We start from the raw sequence: 15,641 nt of genomic DNA, 5'->3' as shown, positions 1-15,641 counted from the left end.
TCTCAATCATGCCATTTGGTGTGGGTTTATTTTTTGTTGTTTTATAATCTTCCTGTAGACTTTCCTATCTTGCCTTTTCCGGTAGCCAGTTTCATAAGTCTTTGAAACTCTTCATAAGCAACTGTCCACGGCTGGAAAAAAAATCCCTTTTATAGTTGTATAATGATTTAACTCTTCTATTGAATTAACCAGTAAAAAGCCAGAAGTGGAAGTGTGGCTCAAATGATATGAGTGCCAGCCTTGAACACAAAATCTAAGGGATAACACCCAGCTCATGAGTTTAAGCCTCAATAATGGCATACTGACTTAACTGAATAAATAAATGTATGGTTTATAAATCTAACCATAGTTTCCTAAGGATCAATCTTAGTATTACTATAATTGACTCCTAGACAATTAGTTGGATTGATAACCTTATTTATAAAAGGTGTCACCACCAAGAGACTAGGCATTTCATAGTCCACAGTTATGAGCCTCAGCTTTCAGCTTTTAGCTACTAGATGGTATTATTATAAAGAGATAGCTGGTATAAAGTAAAAATGTTTTCTGGCAATTCTGACCTAAATATTCAATAAACTGTTAAACTCAGAACCAAAGTAGATTCCAAGGGAACCACATAGTGAGAATAAATGAAAGAAAGATCAATTATTAAACCAACTTTGAAGCTAAATAACTTCATTTTTCAAACAATGATCCTGTTTTGATACCAAATTAGCAATTTCCCAAAATCCTGACTGTTTGGCTTTTTATCTTCTGATTCAAGGGAAGAATATATTTATACCTATCTGCTTTAATTTATTTTTTTTCCCTAACAGCCCACATAGTGAGAGGGGTTGGAGCAGAGATTTGCTTTAAAGAAACAAGGCAGAATGTAGATTATATTTCACCATTTCCTGTTTCCTATCTGACATTTCTTACAGCTTTAATACTATTCCACTTATTTTTTGTTGTTGTTGATCATGGGGCTGGAACTCTGAGCTTAGGCACTGTCCCTGAGCTTTTCAGCTCTAGGCAAGTATTCAACCACAATTCTACTTCCAGTTTTCTGGTGTCTTAATTGGAGATTCGAGTCTCAAGGACTTTTTATGTCTGGGCTGGCTTTGAACAGCAATCCTCAGATTTCAGTGTCCTGACTGGCTAGGATAATAGGTGTGAGCCACCAGCACCCAGCTTATTCCATTCATTTCTACCTGAGATTAAATGTATGAAATAAATAGATCCACTTACTCGAGGCCCTCTGCATTTTAATTCCTGAATATAATCAAGACTACAGGAAGCTACTAACCAGACCCAAGAAGATAAGACTCCAAGTAGGTCTGATCCGATCTCATAGGGAGAAAGTGGATTGGCATCTAGTATCTGCACTGAGTTTTACAGAATTAGTGTGCAGAGTAAAGAATAACATGGTAAAAAGGAACTTACTCCTTTCCTGGCTGAAAAAAAAAATTCACTGATCTTAATGATCCACTAGTCTTTATAAATAGGTCTGCAAATGTTATATAAGTAAGGCCAGGTGTGATTGACACCTGTAGTACTACAGGATTATGTTTTGAGGCCAGCTTAGGCAACAACCCCATCTTAATGAGATGTATAGGTAATTTACAACTGTAATCTCAGCCATTTTGGTAGCAGAGGTATGAGGCTCACCCTGGACAAAAGTTTTTGTTGTTGGTCAAGGGGCTTGACTGCTGGGCCTAGGCAGTGTCCCTGAGCTCTTCAGCTTAAGGCCTTGTCCCTGGAGCCACAGTGCCACTTCTGGTTTTCTAGTGGTTAATTGGAGATAAGAGTCTGGTGGACTTTAGTGCCTGAGCTGGCTTTGCACTGAAATCCTCTGATCTCAGCCTCCTGAGTAACTAGGATTACAGGCATGAGCCACCATACCTGGCTTAATCCCTCTATTTAGAAAGGGAAAAAAAAAAAAACAAAGCAGGCCAGAATTTTGTCCTAGTGGTAGAGTGCTTGCCTAGCATGAACAAAGACCAGAGCTCTTGTTCTCAGTACCACATACATAAAGCTGGAAGTAATGCTGTGGCTCAAGTGGTAGAACACTAGCCTTGAGGGAAGCCCAAGGACAGTCCTCAGGCCCCGAGTTCAAGCCCCGGGACTAGCAAAAAAATAAATAAGTAAAAATAAAAATAGGAAGAAAAAAGGCTGGGAATGTGGCTCAAATTTTTTTTCTTTTTTTTTTTTTTTGCCAGTCCTTTACCTTGAGCTAAGACTTCTTTCTATAAGGTCTACTTCTGGACTTAGCTACATTGTATTGGTAACTTAAATTTAGCCTAGGATAATAATGCTTAATATTGTGCTTGACAAATAGTAATATGAGTGCTTAGAAAATACTTCAATCAGCCAGAGTTTTATATGTAGCAGCAATTTTTTTTAATGAAACATTATCTATAACTGTTGAGGAAAGCTCAGCAACATTTGACTCAGACCCAACCATCTAGCCTGGGTGTGCTGGAGATCAGCTCTAAATGACCCTGGGAAATTATTTCACATTTTGGGTTAAGTAGAAAAAGTTATTTACCTTACAGGATATGGGAATATTTCTTTGAGGTTATAAATAGTGTTAGGGTAAATTCTTAGAAACAGCATTAATTGCAGTTAAGAACATCAGGAGTTAGACAAAGCATTTCCCTATTAGATTAATTATAAAAATTAGCTTTCTGGGCATTTAAATTTCCATTGTGCACTTAGATGTACAGGTGTCTAGTTTTGATGATCTCAAGCTTTCTCCTCGATTTACCCAGTTGGCCAAGACAAAAATGCAGGTTTGCTGATGCCAGATTTACTACTCCAGGTACCCTGTATCAGTTCTTAAATATACCAAGTTGTAAATGGACTGCTGTTGCTGAGTCTGGCTATAAGAATATCAAAAGGATAGGGCAGTCCTGATTTTTTGCTTCAATTCAAATGGGAAAAAGTACTTTCTCAAAAAACTGTTAGTTGTTAAGGATATGTTAATATAACTTTATGCTAAAGAAAAAGTTGTGCCTCTAAAATATAATCATTTCTAATGTTTGAGGTCCCTTTCTATCAGTTACTACCCATACTCTGTACACATTTTTTCTTCACCAGAATATAATAAAATACACATTTAGCCAAATAACTTGTCAACTTCAGTTAGTTGCTTTTCTTACAACAAAAGGACTCTCAGGAGTCATTTAACTTCTACAAATACTCTGCTTAATACATCCGTACTTAGGATAGATCATGTCATCCTACAGTTATTTTATCCTATCATACACTGTATTCTAATTCAAACCTCTGTTTCCAAAAATAATATAAATTAAACTAGGCATAACAAAACAACTAAGCTTGAGTAGCTTATTTTCAGGCATCTTGTGTTAAAATTTTTTCGATGTTCAAAATGCCATTATTTGTAAACCGATGTGACTAAAATGCGCAAATAAATAATAGGATGCCCTCATACTCTCCTTTCCAAAACAAGCTGGAATCTATCTATTTGATTTATACACTGTGACTTTTTCCTGCTGTTTTCTATCAACCTTAACTGTGAAAAATGGTGCCATGTTGCCCTCTTGATATTATTTTGGAGATCGGTTAGGTCTTAAAGCATCCAGATGCATACAGTTCTACACATATCTGTAGAATTAGCTCACTAAGGTCTGCTCAGCAATATTTTTAATTGACTTACATGTTCTGTGGGAAAAGAAGAATCATAAAAAGTCTTTGCAACTGCATTCCTCTCTTCACTAGGCTCCCCCTTGGGATCTGGATGGTTGTTCCAGTTAGTCAAAGTGTCAGCATCTCTGTTAATGCTGATAGTATCTGATTGACAAAAAGGAAATAGCAACAACTGATTTTTGTTCTCTAGACACTCATTTTATAACAACTTTCTCTCTGATCCTATACTCTTATTTAGAAAGTACTTTTTTCTTTTTATTTTGAATCTTAAAACCTGCTGGTCAATAATTTCATATTAAAAAGTGAAATAGTATAAATAAGTGAAAATAAATATAAATGGTATAAATAGCTTCTGAAACAAAATAGCTCAGCAAATGATTACCTTTACTCCTGTTTACTGTATTACATATTTAAACAACTCTAATGACCATTTTACCAAAACAGAATATTGGGAAGACTGAACAAACTCAACAAGGTTTATAAACCATATTTGAAGAAACTACCACCACAGTAAGTCCACAAGGACTGTTTAAAAAAGTAAGCAAAAGGTTCACTGAGCTTCAATAAATAAAATAGGTTTAAAGAAATGTACCTATAGGGCCGGGAGTTTGGCCTAGTGGTTAAAGTGCTTGCCTAGCATGCATGAAGACCCGGGTTCGATTCCTCGGTACCACATACATAGAAAAAAGCCAGAAGTGGTGCTGAGGCTCAAGTGGTAGAGCTCTAGCCTTGAGAAAGTCCAAGGACAGTGCTCAGGCCCTGAGCTCAAGCCCAGGACTGGCAAAAAAAAAAAAAAAAAAAAAAAAAGATGTACCTATAAAGGTTAAAGATGTACTACGCTTAATAAGTGTTCTAAATTCAACTCATAATTTTAAATGTTTCATATATTTTCCTTATAACATTGAAATTGCACTGGGAAAATTTATTTATAAACTAGCCAGTCCCAAAGGCAGCACTTAATTCAAAATTAATACAACCTAAAATAATGTTTTACCAGGCATGGGTGGTTCATGCCTGTAATTCTAGCTAATCAGGAGGCTGAGACTTGAGGATCATGGTTCAAAGCCAGTCTGGACAGGAAAGTCCAGGAGACTCTTATCCCTGATGAACTACTCAGAAAACTAGGAGTGGCTCTGTAGCTTAAGTGTTAGACTGCTAGCCTTGAGCACAGAGAGGCTCCAGGATAGTGCCCAGGCCTGACTTCAAGCCCTAGGACTATCAAAAAAATAAAATATTTTCTTACAAATTAACATAATACTACAAATGATACTTTGTATATTTTAATCTATACATTAATATATAATCCTTACACATTAAAGATTATAGTTTGAAAATGAAGTTATCATTTCAGCATTTTCTCTTTTATTGGTGCTAATAAAGATGGCATACTTGCTTTATCTCTAATCTCCAAATATTCTTTTTAAATTTTTTCTTAATTTTCTTTTAAAAAGCCTATAGAGAGCAAAGTGGAGGCCAGCCTGAACTACATAATGAGATCCTGACTCAAAAAGCCAAGATCTGGAGATGCAATACTTGTCTAACACATGCTAGACCCTGGGTTTTAAACTTATCACTGCAATATACATACATACATATACAATGCATCTATATTGCATATGGCAATCTATAGTGCGCTGTAGGTATTAGATAATCAATAAGCCACAGGTAGTAAATGTGGTTTGTGTGACTAAGTCATGAAATGTAATTGGAAATCAGCAGATAAAAAGCACTTACAATATTATCATTTTGTTGTATTTTTGCAGTGACTAAGGTTATATGATTGTATAATCTACATCTCACATAATTGAGGTTGTTTGCTCAAAATCCAGAAATCCTACAGGTATTTTCAAATGACTGTAGAGAGCCTGAAGTTCCTCCATAGCTCCACACAGCCCAATGGGGCTGGAGATGGAGGCTTTTACCACTAGTGGCAGGGCAGCACTGGACTTGGCTATCAAGAACACCAGGTCTCAGACCCTCTCACTAGTCATGTACTTGTGGGCAGATGGCTTAACTTCTCTGAAGCTCCACTTTCAAACTGGGATCACAGTCCTTGAACAAACCTTTCAGGCTTATTGTAAATTCCAACTGAGGCAACAGAAATAAAGTGTTCTGAATGGAAAAAAAAAAAAAAAGCCTATAGAGGACCATACCAAAGCTTTCCTATATTTTACTACATTTCTTTAACTGGTCTAAGTGCATTGTTAAATAGAGCCCCTTATCCTCTTAAGGTAGTTAACATTTGAATGTATTAATATAGCTACATAATTATTCAAGGATTCATATAAAGTGTTTCAGACATTGGGCCAGAAGTTTGGCCTAGTGGTAGAGTTCTTGCCTAGCATGCACGAAAACCTGGGTTTGATTCCTTAGCCACATACATAGAAAAAAGCAAGAAGTGGTACTGAGGCTCAAGTGGTAGAGCTCTAGCCTTGAGAAAGTCCAAGGACAGTGGCTCAGGCTCTGAGCTCAAGCCCAGGACTGGCAAAAAAAAAAAAAATGATTTCAGACAGTAACATAGCAATAATATACATTTCTTCTGTTCCATTATTATAAAACATGAACAAGCTGATGGTGCTGGCAAAAGAACAAAAACAAGTAGAAAGAAAGACTGCAGGAAAAGAAAAGTAGGGAAGAAAAATGACAACTAACTCAATGCCAGCCGGAAGTTGGCTCACGCTTGCCTACTCAGAAGGCTGAGATCTGAGGCTGGTGTTCGGAAGCCAGCCCGGAAGAAAAGTCCATGATATGCATATCTCTACTTACCTACTGAAAGGCCAAAGTGGAGCTCTAGTTGGAAGTGGTAGAGTCCTAGACCCTGAGCAGAAAGAGCTCAGGGAAAGCACTCAGGCCTTGAGTTTAGGCCCAAAAACTCATACCAAAACAAAAGAAATAAATATGTGTATTTGAAGGAATAAGTTGGACACTGAGAGGATAGACAGGAAAGGAATAAAGATGCACAATGTCAGGAACCTTACCAAGTACTTAAATTCATTTGCTCTAAAAAGTAAAATAAAATTCAAAATTAAGATTTATTAAGTAACTGATCCTAGTTTAAAATTAATGACATAAACCTGTTCTTTTTGTTATGCCTTGATGATGGAAGAAAATAACTTAAAAATTCCAAATGTGATCGTACACATTTATAGTACTGGCCTAGATGTAGGTTAAAAAAATCCACATCAATCTAAATCTTTCCAACTTTTACATAACTACATAAGTAGATAATACATTAGGCTTAGGCAAAAATAAACATTTCCTTTTAAACAATCTATTTGGAAAGCTTTTGCAAGAATAAGTAGTAAAACAAATTTCAAGAATTAAGATATGCCCTGGTTTTCTTACCTGGCTCGTTATCCTTTGTACCATCCTCTATACCAACATTTTTAGAAGGAGTTACTGAAATGACCATTTTGTTTCCTGATGGACCTACGGGTCTCTCCTTCAGCAACAAAGGAATATTACAGGTTGAAGTATTCATTATTTGACTTTCATTTTGATTTGCTTTTGACCAAAGACCAGCGTCCAAATTCATGTGCACTGGAGTTTTCTCAGTTTGTTTATCTGAAGTAGAAAAATCAAAGGTTGACCTTACACTTCTGTTTACTAAATCTTCAGATGGTTTTATGTGAAATAAATGTGACTCTTCCAGCTGACCTTCATTGTACATTTTTTCTGAAATGATGTCATTTAATGACTCTGTTTTCTCTGTATCCTTTAACAATGTAGGCTGTCTTTTGTTAACATTGACAAAAAAGGGACTATTTTTGGTAGTTTCAGTTATCTGATTTTCATCAACCTGCCTTTCATTGGAAAACTGTATTTCTGTGGACGTTTTCACATGAACACATTTGTTCCCATGGTTAATCTGAAGGTGGGAACTGGTTACATTGTTTTCTACATATCCTGAATCATTCTTAAATTGACTGTTTTGTGTATTATTCACAATTTTCCATACAATTCCTTCTTCAGGACTTGATTTGGTTTTCACAAACTTGGGCATAAGATTGTTTTCTGAATTATTTGGTACTTTCAAATTAGCAAAAGGAGCAGATGAAGTGGGGCAGTTGATTGTTGTATTACAAGTAGTCTGGTCAGGTTTCTCTTCAGTCTCATGAGAGACTTGGTGGAAAATTGAAGTTTGTTTAAAGGGTAATGTGCTGCATTCATTTTCTTTATTTAACATTTGCATTTGACTTCTTTTACACAGTTTAACATCGAATCTAACTTTATTTGGGTCCTTTAAGCTATGCTCACACTGAACAGGATTCCTTTTCACATCTGGAGATGAATCCAGTTCTACTTTGTTTTGGTCTCTATTTGCAATTTCCTTCTCCATAATGCTTTCTTGAGTCCCTAGAAGCATTGTGAAATGTTTGCAAGGTTCATTCTCAGAAACATCTTTATTATTCTTTTCTTCCTGAGTCATAGCACTGAAAATACTGTTAAATGATCCTCTGTTACTTTCCATTTCCAGATGTATACCAACATCTGTATGATGAAGACCTGATCCTTCTGTTGTTTGTGGGCGTATCTTTTCTGGTTCTATTGGTGTATCCACTGCTGAAAAAGGGTCATTTGGTAATTTAAAATTTGTACATCCATTGTCTTTTCCCAAACCCACTTTGTCTTTTATTTCTGTAATAACTGATTTCCTACATTCAGTAACATTCAAAGCTTGTTCTTGCCTAATTACAACTTTATCTAGGCAGAATGTTTTGCTTAGAGAAATTTCACTTTGATTTCTGCCCTGAGATGATACAGTCATACTAATTTCATTCTTGAAGCTCTTTTCAAAAATCTGTAAGTCTGTCGTAAAGAGAACATAGTAAAATTTTATGTTGTACACTAAAGTTTGCTTTCATACAACATATTACTTGCTTTTTGTAAAAACAATTAAACTTATTTTATTATCCAGTTATTGTACAAATATAATACCATATATTTTACCTAAATATTAGAATCCTTTAATTAAAACAAGTATTCTAACAGGTTATACTCTCATTTCTATAACAACCCAGCTCTAACAATATTTAGAAGTTGCTTGTTTCAGATCTAAAATAATTTTTATTTACTACACTATAAATATTTTCAAATTCTCTAGTATATATTTATGGATATATATTACTTTTATACATTTATGTTCTAACTGTATGTATCAAATCTTAAGTATAGTTTACATAATGCAGAATACAAATTTACCTTGAAAGGTTTTATTTTTATATATATATATTGAGCTGTTTTAATTCATTATTGACCTTGTATATATGATCACAAACAAAATATATAATTACAAAATGTTATAGGTTAAGGCCATTAAAATCTTGATAAATTATTGACCTTTCATTTCCTGAAACAGCTAGTTAATTCCAAATGAACATATTTGAAGATTATATTTTGGAACCACCACATGGAAATTAACTAGAAAATTAATGAACTTTATTGTATGGTCAGATAAAATACTTGTCAAACAGACAAATGTCCAAGTTTTATTTGCATGACTGACTTAAAGGGCTTTTTTAGTCCAACCATTCTTTCTACAACATCTCCACCAAGTGGTTGGTTCTTCAGCCTAGGACTGAACACCTTCAATCAGTAGCATATTTAAGCAGGTTTTTGTAATCACTATTAGAAGGGTCATTTGAATTAAGAAAAGTACTCAATTTTCAGCAGAAACACACTGCTGATTTAGAACATCCACAATAACACCAAAAAAAAACCTTAATGAAAAAAATGAAAGCAAAATGCAAGGAACTGGTAAGCAATGTAAAAATCTAGCTGTCCATAAAAATATTTATTGCAAACTGGGCGCAGTGGCTCAAGCCTGTAATCCTACTCAGGAGGCTGAGATCTGAGGATCAAGGTTCAAAGCCAGCCTGGACACAAAAGGACCTAAGACTCTTATCTCCAATAAACCCCTAGAAAATGAAAATGGGAAGTGGGGCTTGGCTCATGGCTAGGGCAGTAGCTTTGAGCTGAATTGTACAGGGACAGCACCTAGGCCAAGTTCAAGCCCCATGACCCACAAAAAAAAAAGAAAATTATTGTAAATGTTGCCTTAAATATCAATTATTGACCTTAAATGATGCTTACTTTATTGACATACAAATGAAATTCTTTTTCTCCAACTATATTACACAGTCGTAAAAGGCTACTCCCCTTAATTCCATTGACAGCCCAACATACAAGTTAGAATATGTGTAATTTTAAAATTACCTTCTATAATGGCTTCTACTGGTGAGTGGTTTATCTTTCCCCCTTCACTATATTCAGTACTTGAACAAAAACTTTTAGTATTTTCTTCCCTTATTTCAGGTCCAGATTTGTATTTCTGTAAGATGATGCTTTCTGGCTTTTCAGTTAATACATCACTGTTTTCATTATTTATTTCTGGAACATTCTAGCGTAAATGGAAAAGAACCTTTAATGTAGAACAAGACTTTAAAAGTCTTGAGTAAATTTTGCTGACAAAATTAAAACTGAGCTGGGTGCCAAAGACTCATGCCTATAATACTAGCTACTCAGGAGGCAATCTGCCTGAGGATTGCAGTTTGAAGCCAGCCTAGGCAGGAAAGTCCTTGAGACCCTTATCTCCAGTTAACAACTAAAAAGCTGGAAGTGAAGTTGTGGCTCTACTGGTAGAGTGCTAGGCTTGGGCAAATAAGTTAAGGGTCAGCACCTAGACTCTGAGTTCAAGCTCTAGGATCAATACAAGAAAAATATAAGAATGAAAGGGAGAGGAGGAAAAAAGGATAAAAATTAAAGAGAAAAGGATGAGAATGAAAGAAAAGGGGAAAAGAAAGGAGAAAGGAAGTAAAAGAAAATAGAAAGAAAGGAAGAGAAAGAGAAAGGAAAAAGAAAGAGACAGGAAGAAAGGAAGAAGAATGGAGGAAGGAAAGAGAGAGAGAAGGAAAAAGGGAGGGAGAGAGGAAGGGAAAGGAAGAACGTCAATTCTACAGAAACATATTCATCTTAGTTCATGAGGTGTCTAGTAATAACTACCACCTTTGGTACAAAATCTGAACAAAGAAAAAAGAAAACATATAAATTATATTTCTCATCAATGTTAAATCTTCAACAAAGCATTAGTAGTTCTATTCCAGACATATGCAAAAATAACACATTTTAATCAGTTGGAGTTTATCCCAGGAATGCAAGATAAACATTTGGAAATCAATTTGTATAATTAATATTAACCAGTTTTTAAAATGATTATTCAATAGATACAGGAAAAAATTAATATCCATTCATAACAAAGGCTCACTCATGATTGCTTAACAAATTGGGAAAAGAAGAAACTTTATCAACCCAATAAAGAATATAAACAAAAACATCAGCTACCATTTGTTATATGAAATGATGAAAAAGAGTACAGTCTAAGTGGGAGAAAAATATGGGAAGGGGTATTAGTGTTGAAGAAGTAATATATCCACTACCTGACCCCTCTATAACTATAACCCCTTTATAATCACCCCAATAATAAGCTACAATAAAAAAGACTATTGTCTGTCTATCTGAGAGGAGAAAAAGCAAGAATGTTTACTCTCACAACTTTTATTCAACAGTATTAGAAAACCCTATACTACATTGAGAAAAACTAGAATGAGCACTATACTAAATTATAACAGAATAATTTCAAAAGTCAATATATAAACTCAATTGTACTTCTACATAAAAGCAATGAATAGTTAAAATCAAAGTTTAAATACAATTTGTAAGATTTCATGGATTAAAGGTGTGTTTAGTTCCATGGTAGAGTATATACATACCAAGTATGAGATCCTGGGTTCAATTCCCAGCATCAAACAAAGCAAAAAAAAAAAAAAAAAAAAAGCAGTATGAGGAGGTGGGAATTTGGCCTAGTGGTAGAGTGCTTGCCTAGCATGCACGAAGACTCGGGTTCAATTCCTCAGTACCACATACATAGAAAAAAGCTAGAAGTGGTGTTATGGCTCAAGTGGTACAGCTCTACCCTTGAGAAAAGTCCAATGAAAGTGCTCAGACTCTGAGTTCAAGCCCCACAACTGGCAAAAAACAAATTTTAAAAAAAAGCAGTATGATTCCCAAATGTGAAATATTCAGAAATAAATTTAAGCAAATATTCACAAAACGTATATGATGAAAATATAAAACATTCCTGAGAAGTTATTTTAAATGCCCCTTAAAATAGAAAACTGGATCACACTGTAGTTCTATGCTTAGTTTTTCTAAGATGACTCCATACTGCTTTCTACTCTTGAGCTCATATCCAAAGATTACAAAATCAGATTGCAGCAGGGCCACCTGTATAGGCAGGTTCATTTGAAGTACGACATCATAGCCAAGGGATGGAATCAGACCAAATGCCCCTAAATGGACAAATGGGTCAAGAAAATGTGGGGTATAGGCTGGGGGTGTAGTCTAGTGGTAGAGTGCTTGTCTAGCATGCAGGAAGCCCTGGGTATGATTCCTCCATGGCACATACTCAGAAAAAGCTGGAAGTGGTGCTGTGGTTCAAGTGGCAGGGCACTAGCCTTGAGCAAAAAGTGTCCAAGGACAGTGCCCAGGCCCTGAGTTTATTTTCCAGTGACCAGACTGGAAAATAAAAAAAAAGAAACAAAGAAAATGTAGTGTATATCCAGAATCCAGTTGTACTCATGCATCAGAAATAATAATGCATCATTTGCATAGCAAATGAGGAAAATGATGATAAGTGAAATCATGCTCAGAGAAACAAAGAATGTATGTTTTCTTTCATATGTGGAAGCTAGGGGTGATATCCAAGTGCACATAAGTGTATGACCCAAAATAGAGTAGATTCAAGGAAGAACTTAAATGATATAAATACTTACTTAGAAAGGCTAATTCACAGACCAACAAAATACCAGGAAATAATTACTCAAATGGGAGGTGGGATCAAGAGAATAAACAAATGAAGAGGGGGAGGAAATGAAGTCATAAAATTCAGGGGCCGGGAGTTTGGCCTAGTGGTTAAAGTGCTTGCCTAGCATGCATGAAGACCCAGTTTTGATTCCTCGGTACCACATACATAGAAAAAAGCCAGAAGTGGTGCTGAGGCTCAAGCAGAAGAGCTCTAGCCTTGAGAAAGTCCAAGGACAGTGCTCAGGCCCTGAGCTCAAGCTGGCAAAAAAAAATTCAATGCATAGCCAGGCGTGGGTGGCTCATGCCTGTAATCCTAGCTAGAGATGCTGAGATCTGAGGATCACTGCTCAAAGCTAGTCCAGGCACCAAAGTTTGTGAGACTCTTATCTCCAATTACCCACCAGAAAACTGGAAGTGGCACTGTGGCTCAACGTGGTAGAATGCAAGCCTTGAGCTGAACACAGGCCTAGAGTTCAAGCCTCATGACCAAAAAAAAAAAAAATCACTGCATATGCTACAATATTAAGAAAATTGAAGAGCTTATACTGAAAACTGAAGAGTTTATACTATATCCTAATACATCTTAAAGTGCTACCATATCTTAAAACAATGTAGTACTAGTTCGAATATAGACATCAATGAATATGAATAGTCCAGTGGCACATATGTATTTAGTCAATTGATTTTCAAAGAAACTACCAAGGTTATGGGAAGAAGTAAGATCTTTTCAATAAATATGTCCTTGGACAACTGGAAATCCATATCACAAATTAGGATTCTTGATCTTTATGTTTTATTGTATAGAAGAGAAGTTAACAAAAAATATGTTATAGATCATATGTTTGCAATTATTCTTATCATGCATGGCTGGGTGCTCTACCACTTTAGCCATACCTCAATCTTTTTTTTGCATTTTTTATTGTAATTAGTAAAAGGGTTACATGATATTTGCCAGATAGAAGGTGCATTAATTCACGTACATTGATACCCTTTCACATGTCTTGGTACCCATTTCCCCCCCCACACCCCCCACCCGACCACACTTCAATCTTAAACACATTTTTTAGAAGATTAAAAACATAATGAAGAGTGAAGAGAAAATCATCAGTGATGGTAATTTTACAATTTATATCAACACACTTGAAATTTACCTGAAGCTTCTTGTCTTCTTCAAACTCTTTCTGATCAGATAATTTGTTGTAACATTCTTGTAATTTACTATGAGTTTCTTTAAGTGATGGTAACGCATTTTTAATATCATTTATTTCTCCATTAAGTTCTTCAGCCTATAATAACATTTAACCAAATTAAATGAGTGTATATTCTTTGTCTAAAAATAGTAATACAAGTTTTGTAAAATAGTAACTAGACACATATACATATATAACACAAAGTAATTACTAATACTGAAAAAGAAAATTTATGAAAATGTACTGAGCTCTTACAAATAATTATATACTCATAAAAACTATAAGATATTCAATCAAGTAACTATCCCCAGATCATGTAAATATAAAGTGGCAGGATTAAAATCCAAAGCCAAATCTAAAGTTTGTATACTTACCTAGTACACCAAACAGCCTCTTCTTACAAATGGAAATAAAATTTTCAGTTATAAAAATCCTATAACATGTCTTTATTGTTGCTTATTGGATGTACAGATTATAACACTAAGAAGAATAGACTTTAAGTCATACAGTAGAAACTGACATGAAGTGTCTGCTTTATATTTACATCTACAAATTGAACTTTTACCATCCATAAAACTTCATTATCTTCTTCTTAGGGGAGTACTCTTTCATAAGAACACCATCAAATGTAAGACAAGGTAAGTTCCCCTGAAGAGAAAAATAGCATTTTATCATAGGAATGATAATTCTTGTTCAAAAGACTTTAACTGGTCATAAATCTCATATATGTGCAGCAGTCCTTATAGAAGCCAGCAGGTATAAGCTCACAATACTATCCTGTCCTGTCCATTCCTGTTCCCTCCTCCACTTCTCTCTGGCACCAGGGCTTGACCACAGTACCTCATGCTCTTGTTCAGCTTTTTTTGCTTACTTGGTAGAGTACTGGTGTACTCTAGCACTTGAGCCACAAACACAGTCTGGCTTTAATTTTTTTCCCAATTAATTGGTGATAGAATCAAGCTGGGAAGCTGGATTTATCCCACGATCTCCAAATCTAGCCTCCTAAGTAGCCCTATAGGTCTGAGCCACTGGAACTTGATGTAGCTCATCTTTTTTTTTTTTTTTGAGTCTTGAACTCTAGGCCTGACCCTGAGCTTCTTTTGCTCAAAGTGGTAATCCTAAGGCTCTACCACTTTGAGTCACAGTGCCACTTCTGGCTAGTTTATTGGAGATAAGAGTTTCATGGACTTTCTTACTCCAGCTGTCTTTGAGCCACAATCCTCATATCTCAGCCTTCTGAGTAGCTAGGATTATAGGCATGAGTCACTATATCATCTCTTCAACCATCTTTCAATCTACCTCCTCTCCAAGGCAATATTCTTTATGTTTTCTCTGTCCCAGACTCAAGCAATTTTCTCTTTTCTTCTACATGCTCTCACTCTCTTATTGTCAGTATTTTCTGCTCAGCTCACAAATATCCTCTCCTCACATTCCTGTTTTCTCTGTCCCACATTCCTTAGTCTTGATTCAAGCAATTTTCTCTATTCTTCTACTTGCTCTCACTCTCATATAATCAGCATTTTCTGCTTAGCTAACATTCCTGATTTTTCTTTTTAACATAGTTGTTCTCTTGTTTCCCCCAAAAAAATCCATACTTGATTTTCAAATTCTAAACTATCATTTCTTAACAATCTGACTTATGCCATCATGTTCTATTTTTTGTTTTCTTAAAATCATTTCTCAGGCCTGGTAGTTTGGTCTAGTGGTAAAGTGCTTGCCTAACATGCACGAAGACCCAGGTTCAATTCCTTGGTACCACATACATAGAAAAAGCTGGAAGTGGGTACTGTGGCACAAGTGTAGGGTTTTAAACAAAACAAAAGCAACGATAGTGCTCAGGTCCTGCACTCAAGCCCAGGACTGCAAAAAAAAGAAGCAAGAAAAACTATTTCTCAAATAGTAAATGTAAATTAGTAATGATATTTTTCACATCACACCATT

The 15,641-nt window shown here is 35.4% G+C and overlaps 1 protein-coding gene across 3 annotated transcripts in view; it reads right to left on the bottom strand.

Annotated features, from left to right (window-relative positions):
- The window catches only part of Ccdc73 (coiled-coil domain containing 73), a 102,621-nt gene that overhangs the window by 1,199 nt on the left and 85,781 nt on the right, over window positions 1-15,641 (bottom strand). For all 3 annotated transcript variants that reach the window (XM_090347929.1, XM_090347927.1, XM_090347930.1), the window contains 4 exons: window positions 13,662-13,796; window positions 9,865-10,048; window positions 6,994-8,457; window positions 3,659-3,792 (listed from right to left, as the gene is read on the bottom strand). In XM_090347929.1, the coding sequence (XP_090204055.1) occupies window positions 3,659-3,792; window positions 6,994-8,457; window positions 9,865-10,048; window positions 13,662-13,796 (1,917 nt within the window). The remainder of the gene's footprint in view (window positions 1-3,658; window positions 3,793-6,993; window positions 8,458-9,864; window positions 10,049-13,661; window positions 13,797-15,641) is intronic.

The sequence above is a fragment of the Megascapheus bottae genome, chromosome 16 (assembly GCF_031878675.1).
Source record: "Megascapheus bottae isolate mThoBot1 chromosome 16, mThoBot2.hap1, whole genome shotgun sequence".
NCBI classification, from domain to species: Eukaryota; Metazoa; Chordata; class Mammalia; order Rodentia; family Geomyidae; genus Megascapheus; species Megascapheus bottae.
This window is presented reverse-complemented; position numbering and strand designations above follow the sequence as displayed.